This window comes from Aotus nancymaae, unplaced genomic scaffold, assembly GCF_030222135.1.
Source record: "Aotus nancymaae isolate 86718 unplaced genomic scaffold, 86718_ANA_hifiasm-v0.15.2.pri h1tg000064l_1, whole genome shotgun sequence".
Classification (NCBI taxonomy): Eukaryota; Metazoa; Chordata; class Mammalia; order Primates; family Aotidae; genus Aotus; species Aotus nancymaae.
Window position 1 is genome coordinate 15993694 of NW_026988479.1, and position 17498 is coordinate 16011191.

Genomic DNA, 17498 nt, shown 5'->3' on the forward strand with positions numbered 1-17498 from the left:
GAAATTGAAATAGCAGATGTAGACAACCCTCAACTATGTTACGTAATTGAACATAAACAGTTTATTTGGAGCTTTTCACGTGTCCACCAAAGGAGCAGTGTCAGATACATAAACATTGCTGTGATGTCAGAGTCCCAACGTCATGGCCACTGGGATCACTTTTCCCAGACAGACCATTATCCTTCCTCTCTAGCTCTGACTTCTACTCTTCTAGAAGTCATTGGTATACTTTATGGTGTGTCTTCCAATTAGACTTTTGAGAATGTCTTCTATTGAAAACTCCTGTGGATGCATATCATTTTCCCAAGACTCAGGGCAGATTTCACCTCCTCTGGGATCTCCATTAACTTTCTCAAGTATAATTAATAATTTCTTCTTCTGAAGTCCCACAATGCGTTACATATACCTTAGTTATTGCGTGTATTAAGTTGGTTTCTAGTTGCTTGAGTGTATGTCCTAACTAGACTGTGAGAGCATTGAGGGAAGGAACTTGGCTTGGAAAGTAAAATTGGCTCCAATGCTTTATCTAAACAAATAGGCTCAATTTACAACAGGATTCCATCCTCTTATGCTGTGTATTCCCATCTCTCTTCTGCTTCATCCCACCACCCTTCAAGGTTATTACAATAAAATTAGGATCAAATAATTGATTCAACTAATTTTTCTTGTTTTGGACAAAATAGACATCCTAATACAGTTATAGCCAAAGTTTAATCTAGTCACTAAAAGGAGCATGTTCTGCCGTTAGCCATTATATTTCCCATTCCATTCCCAGTCAAGATAATCACAACTGTATTCTTTAGGAAATTCTTCACAAAGAACCAAAAATGTGTTACTATAAATCTAGATTCTTGGTATGCTGGTGAGAAAACCTGCCCTCTTGCTTGTCTCTAAATAATGGCCTTGGCTGGGCATGGTAGCTCATGTCTATAACCCCAACACTTTGGGCGGCCAAGGTGGGAAGATCTCTTGAGCTCCAGTGTTTGAGACCAGGCTGGGCAACGTAGTGAGATCTCATTTCTACAAAAATTTTTTAAAAAGTTAGCCCGGCATGGTAGCATGTGCCTGTAGTTCCAGCTACTTGGGAGGCTGAGATGGAAGATTAACTGAGCACAGGAGGTTGAGGCTGCAGTGAGCTATGATTTTACCACTGCACTTCAGCCTGGGTGACAGAGAGAAATTCTGTCTCAAAAAAATTAAACAAATAAATAAATAAGTAAACACTTGCCTTGCCCTCAGACTTGTAGAAACAACTCATGATTTTTGGCAGGGGGCTCAGCCTGTCTATATAGTACTTCTGTACTCTATCAGCAGTGTGGCAACAAGAGCATGTGTCGACCCTGTTAATGATTTGTAATGTTTTGTCTTTCAGAACCAGAGGCAGGAGAAGTGTCCCCTCCAGTCGGTGCAGGTGTCAATAGCAACAGCTGGACCTTTAAATACGGACCAGGCAACCCCAAACAATCCGGTCCCGGTGAGTTGCCAGACAAATTCATTATCCCAGGATCTCCTGCAATCATCTCCATCCGGCAGGAGCCTACTAACAGCCAAATTGACAAAAGTGACTTCATAACCTTCGGCAAAAAGGAGGAGACCAAGAAAAAGAAGAAAAAGAAGAAGGGTAACAAGACCCAGGAGAAAAAAGAGAAAGGGAACAGCACGACTGACAACAGTGACCAGTGAGGTCCTCGAATGGAAACAAGCCACTTAGCCAGTTTTTGTAATAATGGCAAATCTCTCCCATGTAGCAACTCCCTGCTCCTTTTTCCTATCTACATGAGCCCTCTTAGAGACCTCAGAAATCTGCAGAAAGTTCCCTGTGTCTGTCTAGAACGCATTTAACAGGTTTTGTCTTAAAAGCTTTACTAAGTCTGGTGTTAACTCTTTCTCTCCACTCTGGCTTGTTTTCAGAACCTAAAAAGCAGACCCAAGTTTCCTTTCTCCTCCGCCGCAAAGGAGAGGCTTCCCAGCCCCGCCAGTGAGAGGTTGGACTCTCTGCCCTGTGCTCCGGGGATCCTGTCTTGACACTTGCAGGGCAGGCTGAAAAGTTTTGAGATTGAGCAGCTTGGGTATTTGTGGTCACTGGGTATGTGTGGCCACCACGGGTATGGAAGTGCCAGATATTGGCTGAGACGGGCCAGCTTAGACTAATTGGTACAAGGAAGGCAAGAAAACAAAGACAAATAAACAGCGGAAGTTATCAGTGTGGAGGGATGTAAACTAGAAGGGACCAGACTTTCTAAATCTTACAACGCAAGAGGTGGTGGCCACCCTCTAGGAGACACAACTACTCCCACTGACAAGGCTTTAGGACACCCTAAAGTCTGTTGGCTGTGATGTCATTGTACCTAAAATCTGCATCATACCTTCAAGCCAACAGTTCAGTGTTTAACAGAGAACCATCCTGGGAAACAGAAGCAGATCTGATGTGTTTCCTATTCATTTCCTGTGCTCACTTTATTAAAAATTCTTTTGCACACAATGTTTATGAAAAGGGCAGATCCTTTTCCAACACTTATGCAAAAGCAAAAGAAAACCCCAACACCTCACCTTTCGCTGTTTGTTGTTTCATAGATTTATTTAAAAAAAGAGAAAGTCTATAGCTATAAATCTTTAAAGAGAAATATGAATACAATTCCCCTAAACTCTCCTTAAAAGAGAATTCAGTCTACAGCCATTTAAATGATCATTGCTGCTACAGAAGTGCTTTAAGAGAATTGCCTGAAACATCTGTATTATATCGGCCACCTGCCAATCACAGCTTTACTCTTTCAGGTCACTCTGGGGCTGCCTCTTGCATGTATTAATTACTAAATAAAATTATCTCTTTCTCTCTCTCTTTTCTAAGAAACAATTATGTGCACTTTGATACACAACCTTCTCTAACCAACTATATCGAGACCCAAAAATTAAAGAAAAATATTGTTTTCTCATAGAGTGAGCAGATTTTTCAACCCTCTAATTCTGTGACTTGTCTTGGTGTGCTAGCCTACACCGTCTCTTTGGTTTAGTTTTCCTTTTCTATAACACTCTGAATTGCTAATCTTACTAACACCTATGATGTTACCTGAAATCAATCTCCCATATGTATGCTGTATGCTATTATAAGACTCCTGAAATATACTTACTCTGTGCTTGTGTATGTGAATGTTAATGCAACTATTACCTAGAGTGAACTTTAAGCTTTATTGTTGAATGTAATTCCATTATATTTCCTTTTGTACACCTGTGAAAAAGTGGAGTAGTGTTTTTTTAACCATTGTTAATCAGCTTTTGTGTATGAAAGATACAGTAAAATTTCTTTCTTAAATCAAGATACTGGTGATTCAAGGAATTTTATTTATGGTCCAGCCAAGAGCCATCTCTTGCCAAGACTTCTGCTGGCAAGGGAATGGATAAAGCTGTTTTTTTCTAGTAACAATTTTGGAATGAATACTGACAATATTCCATGAGGGTGTGCAAGCACAAATTTGACCTATTTGACCTCTTTGAAGTTGCAGAATGCTTTGAAATTCTAATGGTATCTGAAATATCAGCTCATAGAAAGTAATACAATTTACTGTCACCTTAAATAAGACATTTTAATTTTGTTACAATGTACAATTTAGAAGTTTGATTAATTATATTATCTATTTAGGTGTTAATATAAAAGAGGTAGGAGTCTGTTATTTAAAAACAAAGCATTAAATCTAAAAAAAAAAAAAAACTGTCTTGTCTACTTTTAGCTTCATTCTCCCATATTTTGAAGGGTGTGTAACTTCAGCTCTGCAGGATTGCATGGGGTAAAACTTGTTGCCAACACATGTGAACCATTGCTACATTGTAGGTTGTGATCATTTTGCCCCACTGAAGCCCATGTATCTGACCTTACGTGCCTTTTGAACTAGGAGAATCGGGCTAATTTATTAATGATGATAATTATAATGTATCTGTACAGCACTTTTTACCTTTGCGAAGTGCTTTCCAATCCATGTTAGTTACTAGTTATTACAGCTGTAAGGATAAAACACGTCATGTGGATTCATTTTGAATTGGTGCTATTGGTATTTCCTCTGTTATTGCTAATAAATGAAAATGGTGGTATGAAAGAAATGGTGGTCATTTCTAAGTATAAGAGTAGGAGGAAATAGAACACTGATAAGCAATTAATACTGAAGAAGATTGCTGCAGTATGAAACTCACTGTAACACTCTATCACTTTAGCTTTTATGTTCATTACTAAGGCAAAAGCCCCAATGGATTAAAGATTCAAACTCCAAACTCCAAATTACTAGAACGGGCAGAGAGAAGGTTGCTGCGTCACTTTATAGTTACACTATTTCAGTCGTCTCTATTGGGAATTTCGACAAATCAATTTTTATCACTAGAGCCTTTCTAGGTGTCTTTTTCATTACTTGTTTAGTCCTTGCACCTCTCAACAACTGGGAAGCCAAGTGACACCCCCAAGAAATGAACTTTTAGGTCAGGGATAGTGGCTCATGCTTGTAATCTCAGAACTTTGGAAGGCCAAGGCCAGAGGATGGCTTGAGGCCGGGAGTTCAAGATCAGCCTGGGCAGCATAGCGAGATCCCATCTCTACAAAAAGGAAGAACTTTTCTTAAGTACAAGTTATACGCCAGCCATTCTACTGCATAGGTTCAGTTGTAACACATAGATTGTTCTGTCCTTTTGTAGTTACATTTTTATAAACATAAGCTTTAGATGCAGTAGGTTCTCAGTTAGGAGCAATTTTGCCCTCCTGCGGACGTTTGGCAATGTCTAAGGCATTGTTGCTTTTCATTACTTGAAGTGGATGGTGCTACTGGCATCTGCTGGGTAGAGGCCAAGGATGCTGTGAAACACTCGGCAATGCACAGGACAGCCCCTACAACAAAGAATTTCACAGGCCAACGTGTCAATAGTACCAAGATTGAGAAACCTTGAGATAGAGTGGCCGTGTAATTTGTTTAGTCCACTTTTGAAATGGAACAGGAGACATCATTAATTATTACTTCAATATTCAAGATGTAAATCTGGACTGTCCCAGGCTAACTGGGACTTATAGGGACTCTATAAATAAACTGGTATAGCTGTGCCACTAACTAGATGGGGAATTTGGGGTAAACCACTACTCTCAGCTTTTCAGTCATCTCTAAAATGGTAATAATTATAGACCTTATAGATTTGTGAGGTAATCTTGAAAAGTTTTTAGCAGGTCTGGCACACCAGAGTACTTGATAAATATTATTACTATTACTCTTTTTCTTCCAAACCTCACCCCCTTTTCAGAGATTTAGCTATTAAACCAAGGGAACTTTTCCTACCGACTAAAATGTGAATGAGGGATGGCAAAATAAATCAACATAGACTTGGCAATAAAAATATTTTATTTATTCCTCCACTCTTTTGCTCACTGCAGGAGGAAAAGAAGTAAAGTCAGTTTCATAACGTTTTGCCTATTTCTATCTTGAATAATAATCAGGTCCCTAAGCAAACAGTCAAGTGACCAGTCTGTTGGCAGCTATTTCACCTCAATTATCAGTGATCTGAAAGCCAGAAACCAAAAGGTTTGAAGTCACTCTGCCTGTTTAAATGAATAAATCCTATGTGATTCTAAGTACAACAGCTTGAGAGAGAAAGAGAAGAGTCACCTCCAACAACTTCTTTTGGCAGATGGGCAAAACAGAAATGCCAAATCACCCACAGACTTGCCTGGGATTTCACAGGCAATAAAGGACAAGACAAGGTGTATCTCAAGGGCCAGGCTACTTGATATGGTCTCACAAATACAGAGTACAGGATTTGCTCTTTAGAAATATTGCAATTGATCTAATTTTAAAGGATGAGTTTCTCCAATGAGTGTCTAGAGCCTTGGCGGTTGGATTTTAGACTCCTAGGTAAGATTTTAAGTGCCAGGATCTCATAGTAGTATATCTTATGCTTAAATTATATAAACATTATGTTTAAGTTATAAACCCAATCTAAAGTACAAATGTAACTGACCAAACACTAATGCAATTTTACTGTTAAATATAGATTTAATAACCATCCAAATATTAAGAGATAAAATAAAACAAGTAAACAAACAAACAAAACTACAGATACACTTCCTAAGGACTTTCAGTCCGGGGAGCTTCTCCAGGAAATGGAAAGTTGGCCACTCTTTGACTCTATGTCATATTTTCATGTGCTGCTTCTCCTTGTAGAAAAAGCCGGTTACATTATTTCCCCTCAAATTAGCTTGACTGTTGGCTGGCAGGACACACCTTGCAACCTGAGAAATTTCTTCTGGCTTTACACACACACACACACACACACGGAGGGGGGCTTTAGCAAATGAGCATGGTGCTGTCTTCCCTTTGAAATTGTGCCTAAGAGTGGCACATAGCAACCAGTTCTCATTTTAGGGTTGGCTTTCACTAGACTTACTTTATTTATTTTTTTTCTTTTTTTTTTTTTGAGACGGAGTCTTGCACTATCCCCCGGTTTGGAGTACAATGGCCCGATCTCTGCTCACTGCAACCTTCACCTCCTGGGTTCAAGTGATTCTCCTGCCTCAGCCTCCTGAGTAGCTGGGACTACAGGCACATGCCACCACGCCCAGCTAATTTTTTGTATTTTTAGTAGAGACGGAGTTTCACTATGTTGGCCAGACTGGTCTCGAACTCTTGACCTCATGATCTACCCACCTCAGCCTCCCAGAGTGCTGGGATTACAAGCGTGAGCCACCACGCCTGGCATACTTTATTTAATTTTATGTGACATTAAATTTTTATTATAAAAGTAATATGTGTTCTTTTAAATAAATCAAATAAACCAGAAATATATAAAGAAAAATTATTAATTTCCTCACCAGCTTCTTTCAATTCTCTCTTACACAGGTATCCAATGTTAATGATTTCAACTGTGTTTTTCTGCATTTTTCTCTGTACACACACATATCACTTACACGTAGGTTTAAATTAATTGTTTTCTTTTTTTTTTTTTTTTTTTTTGAGATAGGGTTTTGCTCGTTGCCTAGGCTAGAGTGCAGTGGTGGGATCTCGGCTCACTGCAACCTCCATCTCCTGGGTTCCAGTGATTCTCCTGCCTCAGCCTCCCAAGTAGTGGGGACTACAGGTGTGTGCCACCATGCCCAGCTAAATTTTTTTGTATTTTTAGTAGAGACAGGGTTTCACCATGTTGACCAGGCTGGTCTCGAACTCCTGACCTCAGGTGATCTGCCCGCCTTGGCCTTTCAAAGTGCTGGGATTACAGGCATGAGCCATTGCGCCCAGCCTGTTTTCTTTTTTATATAAAAACAAAATGATTCCATGCTTGTTGCCCTGTGGATTTTTAAAAAAAATTTACGATAACGTAAAGATTTTTTTAGTTCATTTCTAAATCATTCTTTTTAATTTCTGTATAAATTCCATATAATGGCTAGATTGTAATGTCATAATGCATTTAATTTTTCCAGATTTTTGCTACTCAAAACCAAGAATAGCACTTGTTTGCAATGATAAATTTAGTGCCTGAGCCTTATAAAACCTGGTCTAGGTATATTCCAAAAAAAAGGTTTGGAAGACTATTATTAACTTTATATGACTCCCTCCATAGTAATCACGTTCCTTTACTAGAACTCACTCTTTCCTAGTATTCAATGATGAATTGTGGCTCTATTTATAGATAAATGGTGAAAAACAAAGACAGACATTCACAAGAAAAACAGAAAAGGGTTAGAAATATATGTCTTCATTTACTTATCCAGAATAATTTCATGGGAGCTTCATTTCATCCAAAGACTTCTCCATTCAATCACAGATTGAAATGTATGTATGAAAGAGGAAGTCTCAAAGACAATTCAAATACTTGCTTAGACCTGTGATATTTTAATATAGATTGAACATTGGATAAAAAGCAGTCTAACTTTATTTTCTAGGTTGTTAACATGTTATCTGAGAGGTAGACATATTAACTTTGTACCAGTGGAGCTGATGTCATTTTAAGAAAAATAAATTGCTTATCAAGTAATGAATCCAAGACAACCAAAAACCAAGGCAGCCATTCATGTGTTAGAAAAATCTGAATTACAAAACCATTTGGCTATAAACTTCATGAAATCTTCCTTATTAAATTATTAATACTATTTTATCCTTTAAACCAGCCTTTCTTTCTTTCTTGTTTTTTTTTTTTCCTGCCATAAACCAGCCTTTCAAGGCATAATTCCAGTCTGGGTTTAGTGGCTCATACCAGTAATCTCAATACTTTAGGCCAAGGCAGAAGGATTGTTTGAGTCCAGGAGTTTGAGATTACAGTGAGCTATAATCAGTCACATCACTGTACTCCAGCCTGGGTTACATAGCATTACCATGTCTCAAAGAAAAAAAACAGAAAGAAAAAGAAAAAAGAAGAATTACATTCCTAAATCAGGTATATTCCATTCTTGATGGCTAATAGAATTCATCAGCCAGACATAGCACACATTTCTTCCCAATTGCTGTAGCTTTCCAGATCACTTTCCTCTCGGACCTCGTCAAGCCTATGATCAATTTTTCAGAAATGTTGGAGTCTGGAAGTGCCATCCTTCCTTTCACACTTTTCACAGTGGTATTCTAGCTTAGAGCCCAACCCAGATATCTGGCAAGTCAGTTCTAGGACATAGGTGGTTGGTACATATTTTTGGGATCAGTAGCTGAGATAGGCAGTGCTAGATCTTGCCTGGGGATGCTTATAGGATGGGGAGGAAGCCTTGTATGGGCTAAACAAATAGAATCACTCAGATACTTTCTTTGCATAGATTTGGAATGATACGGCCAAGGGGCTGTGAGATGAGACCATTTTTGCTGACAGAGGTGTGCATTTTAGAATAGATTCTTAGGTTGTGAGTTAAAGAAACCAACACCATCTAGTTTAAGCTAAAAAGGATGATTTATTATAAGGACGCAAGTTTGTTTCATTGAAACTAAGAATGGGAGTAAGGTTGGGCTTTCAGAAGTGACCAGAACCAGTAACTTGGAAGCCAGAATAATTCTTTTTAAAATTTGTCTTCTCTAATTATCTTTCTTAGTCTGTTTCATTCTTCCCTATCTCTACCAATCAGCTCTCTCTCCTTCTCTTCACCACAGCTTCTCAATTTATACACACTAGGTTCTATTGGCCCATAAAAACCTACGTTCTGTTTCTAATTCCCAGTTCTAAATTCTTCCTGGAAAAAAAAAATTACTGGATCACCTGGAGTCAGGTAGCTGCCCGTGGTCCCATCAGCCATGGGCCAGAGGACTGTGGGTAGGAAGAATTCTCAGAAAAAGGGAGATCAGATACTTAGAGACAACTTTAATAGCTTGCTGAGAGCTGTCATTCCCTAGATGTATACTACACATCAGCGTATAGAATCTTAGAAACTTAGGGCCCCAAGGAAACATATTTAACAAATGAGAAAATTGAGGCTCACAGAAAGGGGAATGACTCATTCAATGTCACACAGCTAGTCAATGACAAGGCAGTCATTCTGTTACTACTCTACTGCATGACCAGAGGCCACCAGGAGTGAATGACAATAGACATTTCATTATATGTTTGAGGTCCAAAAGTAGTACAATTTAGGGAGGCCATGTTAATTTTATATAGAGAGTAATATCTCATTGTTATGTATATTTTATTAATCTTTTTATTCAATATGAAATATCAATATTAATTTCCCTTTTTTGATTCTAAAAGTAAAACAAGCTTTTATTTATTTATTTTTTAATAAAATACACAGATGTTCAGAATTTGGAAAGTAGCAAGTGAAGTATCTCCAGAGAGGCACCATTAAGAGTTTGGGATCTATTCCTTCATTCCTTTTTTCATGCATTTATAACTGGGTGCTTGAAAGGACCCAATAAATAGCAGCCTTCTCTCATTTCCAGGGTACTGGATTAGTTGATAAATAAGACAGAAGAATGGCATAAAAAGGCAAAAGTATTTCTTTTATTAGTAATAAAGATGTGTTAGAGAATGTAGATTTCTGTGAGTGCCAAATGGGACTGCTAGATGAACCCCAGAATTACTCAAATTTTTAATCTCAGTGTCTGACAAGAAAGACAGTGTTGAGCAGAAAAGAGCTATTATTCCCAGCAGAAAGCTCAGTTCCAGGAGGAAGAAGGACAGTGCTGAGCCAAGTATTAACTATTTATTCTTACCCAAGTTGCCAATCAAATAAGTCACTAAAATCTCCTAAAGCAGAACAAATAAAGGAGTATGGAAAAGTTAAGGGTGTGACTCCGAGTTCTCTTTGCATACAAGAGAGCATCAAGAGGGAGAAGATGCATTTTCTGTAAATACACATGTAGTTTTTGAAGGATCACACTAGTCTTACTTTCTGTAACTTGCTTTTTTTCCACATAAATATAAATCTATTTAATTATTTGCATTAGTATTTCATAATATAGCTATAGTATAATTAACTAGTCCTCCATTAATAGATAAAGATTTTTCAAATGTTTACTACCACGAATACTGTTTTACCACATTTGGCATATATGTCCAGCTATTACCTCAGGGTAATTTCTAAAAAGCAGAATTACTAAGTAAAAAATATGTACATTAAACTTCATATATATATATGAGGTTTAAATTCTCATAAACTGTTGGCAAGAGTATACTGCATTACCAGTGGCTGATTTGGAAATATTGTTGTAGAATTTCTTCTACACCTTGCCCAACACTGGATCTTAATAATCTTCCTTGTCTTTGAAAACATGATAAACAAAGGATTATGGTTTAATTTGCATTTCTTTACCATGTAAATACACCTTTTTTCCGTCTCTTCCATCAAAAGATTATCATTTGACTGATCTGACTTATGGTGTCAACTATTTACCAGAATACAAGATGCCTTTAAGTATCTGAGCAGCAAATTTGGCTTTAAAACAGTGTGAAAAATGGATAGTATTATTTGGCCCAGTGGATATATTAGACAGATTACAATGTGTGATCTCAGAATCAATGTTCAGTCCATATATTCATGCAATGGATAATTACTGTAATAAATGCAGACTTGATATTTCAGTACAAGGAACATAGTGCATTAGGCCTGTGTCCCAGAGGGCTTGCTGGATCAGGAGCTTAGAAACTATCAAATACAGTAGGCCAAGTGCCTTGGCTCTAGAGCTCCACCCTTGAGTCCTCATAATGACCACATAGGAGGGTGCAAGATTTTGCCATTCATTCTTTTTGGAAAAGGAGCCCACATGTCATTGTTTTTAGTTCCCTGGATACCTTAATAGAAGTACGATTAACTGCCCAAATAGCAGACCTCAAGCCTGCTTTACAGAGTGTTAGATCTATTGAGTTAATAATGCATGTCAATAATACCAACAAAGTAAATTTTGGCAGTAATGTCTAATTGTATATAGGAGAGATAATTAAATTGAAATAATTAGCATCTATAAAGAGCTTCAATCAGGGTCAAGCTCAGAGGAAGCACTAAATAAATATAAGCCATTTTTTAAAAGTTGACAATATGGTACCTGCGCCCATTTTGAGTGATTGAGGATGAATTTCCATTTCTTTCTTTTTTCTCTTCCCTTCTCCCATTTCCCCAATTCATCTTCTTTCCTATACTCTTTCTCTTCCCCATTTATTCTTTCTACCCCACCTCACCACTTTTTTTCTCTCTCTTTATGATTCTTTTTCCTCCACCTTCTTCCCATACTATCCTTATTAAAGTCTTTATAATCTACTTACCTCCAGTGAGAGTCAGGTTATGGTTGAAACTCCCAGTAACAACTAAGAAAATCAACAATTAAAAAAATTAGAATCTACTTAATGTTTAATTAGTTAACAATTTAATTTTTCCAGTTCAAGGCATTTCATATGGGACATATGAAAACATAAGTTTACTCTTTTCTGAATATATTTGTATGCCTTAAAAGTAAGTTCAGTTGATAATTGTTTCTCTTCCACTTTTAGAGTTTATACTGGATATTTTCAAAGTTACTTTTATTTTAAGAAAACATGTGTTGGCCGGGTGCGGTGGCTCACGCCTGTAATCCCAGTACTTTGGGAGGCCGAGGTGGGTGGATCACCTGAGATTAGGAGTTTGAGACCAGCCTGGCCAAAATGATGAAACCCTGTCTCTACTAAACAGACAAAAAATTAACCAGGTGTGGTGGTGGGCACCTGTAATCCCAGCTACTTGGGAGGTTGAGGCAGGAGAATCGCTTGAACCTGGGAGGTGTAGGTTGCAGTCAGTAGAGATCATGCCATTGCACTCCAGCCTGGGCAACAAGAGTGAAATGCTGTCTTAAAAAAAAAGAAAGAAAACATGTGCATCTTAGGCTACTGATCAAAGAAAGAAAAAGTGTTTACAAAAACTTGGTTGCTTTCAGAGATGACTGTCCCCTTCTAATTAAGAAAACAAAAATCACATAATTTTTATTTCTTTTTCACTTCTTTCCCTCTCTCTTTGCTTGTCTATGGAGTCAGTGAAAACACAGAGAGCTAAAAGGAGAACGCAGGTAAGTTGAAGGCAGACAAAACAGTTTTTATCCATACTATAGAAAACCCAAAAATATTAGTTGGATTAAATAAATAAATATAAATTAAACCATAAAGAACTAGAATAGGGCCGGGCGCAATGGCTCATGCCTGTAATCCCAGCACTTTGGGAGGCCGAGGCGGGTGGATCACGAGGTCAAGAGATCGAGACCATCCTGGTCAACATGGTGAAACCCCGTCTCTACTAAAAATACAAAAAATTAGCTGGGCATGGTGGCGCGTGCCTGTAGTCCCAGCTACTTGGGAGACTGAGGCAGGAGAATTGCTTGAACCTAGGAGGTGGAGGTTGCGGTGAGCCGAGATTGCACCATTGCACTCCAGCCTGGGTAACAAGAGCTAAACTCCGTCTCAAAAAAAAAAAAAAAAAAAAAAGAACTAGAATAAAACAAAAATGCATGTCTATTATGGAGAGAAGGACTTTCTAAGCTTAAAGGCAGTAAATTAAAGCACAAAGAATGAAACAGATTTGATTACATAAATTTATTTTATATCCCACAATTAAAAGACAAATAAATTGCCAAAAATATTAACAGAAAGTACGATAAAAGAAAATTTTGACTATGTAAATAAATCATACAAATGGACAGAAAAATGCTCAAGCTCCAAGACATATGTACAGATGATTCACCAACACATTTTAAAATGTTGTGGAAAATGTTCAACTGTTCAACTTCATTAGTAATCAAAAGTAGAAACCTAATTAGATATCATTTATTACTTATTTAATTATTAAGGAGTTTTTGAAATTTCAGTTTTTAGTTCTTATAAATAAGTGCAGTAACACTTTCTCTCCACTCCTTTTTCCATCCTTGGGGTCTCTGATGACTTGATGTTTCTAGCCTTTCTATACCAGATCACTTTTGTTTTTTTGAGATGAAGTCTCTTGCTCTGTTGCTCAGGCTGGAGTGTAGTGGTGCAATCTTGGCTCACTGCAACCTCCGCCACCTGGGTTTAAGCCATTATCCTGCCTCAGCCTCCTGAGTAGCTGAGATTATAGGTGTAAGCCACCACACTCAGCTAATTTTTGTATTTTTAGTAGAGACAGGGTTTCACCACATTGGCCAGGCTGGTCTCGAACTCCTGACATTATTGGATCCCTCTTTTTTAGGGGAAAAGATTTACCTGATAAATGAGCTGAAAGGATACACTGGGCGTGCATAAACTATTCCTGTTTTCTTTTCTTCCTCTTGGATTAAACTCTTCACCTGGAGCCCCTGCTCTACTCTACTCCTGCTGGTGTGACAGGGAGGCCTGCCCTGGGTTAAATTCTGCAGGTCAGTTGAAGATGCATATTTGCCTGGAGATACAAATATATTTCTAATAATAGATTTATTAGTGATAAATATGATATTTTGGTCTCCATTTGCCTTATTCTGTGTTTCATACGTCTATTGCTTTAGATATTGGCCACAAAGAGGAATATTATTTATTAATGCCCATCAACATTCAACACTGTGTCATTGTGTACCCAAAGCTTTAAAGATGTTTAAAGTGTTTTCTCCATTCCTGGAAATTCCATTTAGACAAAGCCATATGCACTAATATCTTTTTTTTTTGAGACAGAGTCTCAGTCCCTCACCTAGGCTGGAGTGCAGTGGTGCAATCTCAGCTCACTGCAACCTCCTCCTAGCTATTGTCCTGCCTCAGCCTCCCAAGTAGCTGGTATTACAGGCATCTGCCCAGCTAATTTTTTTGTATTTTTAGTAGAGATGGGCTTTCACCATGTTGGCCAGGTGATCTCAAACTCCTGACCTCAGGTGATCCACCCACTTCGGCCTCCCAATGTGCTGGGATTACAGGTGTGAGCCACCGTGCCCAGCCCTTCCATTACCTTTTTATTAGTAATGATAGAATAATGGTTATGAACCTATGTTCCATCTACTAATGAAGTTGTCCTTAAAAGGCAAAAATCAACATGTAAAATATTATACATTATTTAATTATTCAACCAATATTTTTAGCACCTATTATGAGCCAAGTACTTTGCTATGTAAGGTAAAATACAAAGAAAAAAGACTGGGCCAGACATAGTAGCTCACGCTTATAATCCCAGCACTTTGGGAGGCCAAGTCAGGAGGATTACTTGAGCCCAGAAGTTTGAGACCAACCTGGGCAACATAGTGAGACCCTAATTAGCTGTGCATTGTGGTGTATCCCTGTAATCCCAGCTACTTGGGAGGTTGAGGCAGGAGGATCCCTTGAGCCCAGGAATTCAAGGTTGCAGTGAGCTATGATTGCACCACCTCACTCCAGCCTGGTCAACAGAGTGAGATCCTGTCTCAAGGGAAAAAAAGAAGAAGAAAGGAAAAGAAAAGAAAGCAAAAGACTAGAAGGAAATATATCAAAAATCTTAATGTATATTTTTAAGTAGTGGTAAAAAGTCTGTGTCTTCTTTCTGATTATATGTGTCTTTGTTTCTTTTTAAGTTAGCATGTATTACTTTTTAAAAGGATATACACCTTCAGAATAGGTAGAAAGCTCCAAAAATTCAACAACAAAAACCAGACAGCTCAATTTAAAAATGAAGCTTGTGCACAGAGGCTCATGCCTGCAATTTTGGCACTTTGGGACACTGAGGCAGGCAGACCACTTAAGCTCAGGAGTTCAAGTGCAGCCTGGGAAACATGGCAAAACCTCGTCTCTACAAAAAATACAAAAATTAGCTGGGCGTGGTGGTGCACGCCTATAGTCCTAGCTACTTGGGAGGCTGAGGTAGGAGGATGGACTGAGCCCGGGAGGCAGAGGTTGCAGTGAGCCAAGATTGTGGCACTGCACTCCAGCCTGGGCTGCAGAGCCAGACTCTGTCTTAAAAAAAAAATGTAAAGGACTTGAGTAGACATTTCTCCAAAGAAGACATATAAATGGCCAATAAGCACATGAAAAGATGGTCAACATCACTAATCATCAGGGAAATGCAAATCAAAACTACAATGAAATACCAGCTCACACCCAGGATATGGTTGGCTACCACACATCCTTTTGATGGTAGCCATTTGTTTCGTGGATAATACCATCAAAACAAAACAGAAAATAACGAGTGTTAGTGAGGGTGTCGAGAAATTGTAACCTTTGAGCACCATTGATGGGAATGTAAAATGGTGCAGTCACAGTGGAAAACAGTATGACCATTCCTCAAAAAATTAAAAATAGAATTACCATATGACCCAATAATTCCACTTTTGTGTATATACCAAAAATAATTGAAAGCAAGGTCTTAAAGAGATATCTGTAAACCCATGTTAAAAGCAACATTATTCAAAATAGCTTAAATGTAGAAGTAACACAGGTGTCCAACAATGGATGAATGGAAAAACAAAATGTGATATATATACAATGGAATGTTATTCAACTTTAGAAAAGGAAGGCTATTCTAACACATGCTACAACATGGATGAACCTTGAGGGCATTACGCTAATTGAAATAAGCCAGTCACAGACAGAAAAATATTGTATTATTCTACTTGTATGAAATATTAGAGAAATCAAAGTCATGGAGGTAGAAATAATGCTTGTTGCCAGTGTCTGTGGGGAGGAAGGAATGGGGAATTATGGTTTAATGGGTACAATGTTTTAGTTTCACAAGATGAAAAGAGTTATGTATGAATGGTGATAATGACTGTACAGCATAATACATGCCTTTAATACTACTGAATTATCCTCTTAAAAATGGTTAAGATGGTTAATGTTATGTGTATTTTACCACAATAAAATACTGAAAAAAATTATATGCCAAAATAAATTCAAGATGAAGTAAAACACATACACGGGGTGGAGGGGGAAGAGAGAGAGAGAGAAATAATATAATTATTAAGAGCAAATGTGTAGCAGTAGGATTAGTTTAGGTTAGCATATTTTTAAAAGACTCAAAAGTGACTGAATATGATGGCAACTATATTTTTCTCATAAAAAGAAGCCTGGAAGTAGGGAGTCAGGGCTGCAGAGGTGGCTTTACTGTGACATTAAGGATCTAGGGTCGTATTTTCTCTTCTGCCACCCTTAGCAGGGGACATTGTCAAGGTCTCTCATAGTTCAGTACGGCTGCTAGATCTCCAGTTGTTTCAGGAGCAGGAACAAGAGAGGAAGTTTTTTAAGGTTTCCCAGAGTTCCCACTTAACATTTCTGTTTATTTCTCACTGGCCAAAAAAAGACAACAAAAATTACATGGTCACATGGTCACAACTTGATGCAAGGATGTGACCCATTAGAAATAAGCATTCTCTATCTAAAGAGGAGAGAATATTGGAGACTCTGCCATGAAATGTGTGAATTTTAAGAAATAATCTCAAAGTAGGGGGAGAGATTTTATAAGAATAACAGAATACTGAGAAATTATAGAAAAAAATACTTATTTTTCATATATAATTTAAAAAATTGCATTAAAAATCACATGAACTAAGTCAAAAGACAAAATATATTGTTATTTATGTCATAGATGAGGACTAATTTCTATACATATAAGTAGTTCCTACAAATTAATAAGAAAAAGCACAAATAAATATAAAACAATAGCCAATGGCCAAAAAGAAGTAAATTATCAAAACGGTTAAATAAGATGAATAAAAATATATATTATAAATGTTTATTACATACATATCTATTATAAATATTTATTACATACATATCTATTATAAATATTTATATTATAAATCTTTATTAGAAATATAAAAATAAAACACACATTAGACAGTCCTTTAGAAACTAACAGCCTAAAAAATGAATTCAACTGCCTAGAAATGGAAAAAGTATACTTAAAAAAAACCCAAAAAAACGCAAAATTGCCCAGGCATGGTGGCTCATACCTGTAATCACAGCACTTTGAGAGGCCAAGGCAGGTAGATCACTTGAGGCCAGGAGTTCGAGACCAGCCTGGGCAACATGGTAAAAACCTCTCTCTACTGAAAATACAAAAATTAGCTGGGTGTGGTTGCCCGCACTTATAATCCCAGCTACTCAGGAGGCTGAGGCACAAGAATCCCTTGAACCTGGAGGCAGAGGTT

General features: G+C 37.7%; 1 protein-coding gene across 1 annotated transcript in view; it reads left to right on the top strand.

Annotated features, from left to right (window-relative positions):
* LOC135268088 (protocadherin alpha-12-like) overlaps positions 1-3314 on the top strand; it is a 150231-nt gene extending 146917 nt beyond the window's left edge. The window contains 1 exon segment of the mRNA XM_064366267.1: positions 1373-3314. Within this exon segment, the coding sequence (XP_064222337.1) occupies positions 1373-1683 (311 nt within the window). The 3' untranslated portion in view covers positions 1684-3314.
* The last annotated feature ends 14184 nt before the right edge of the window (positions 3315-17498 follow it).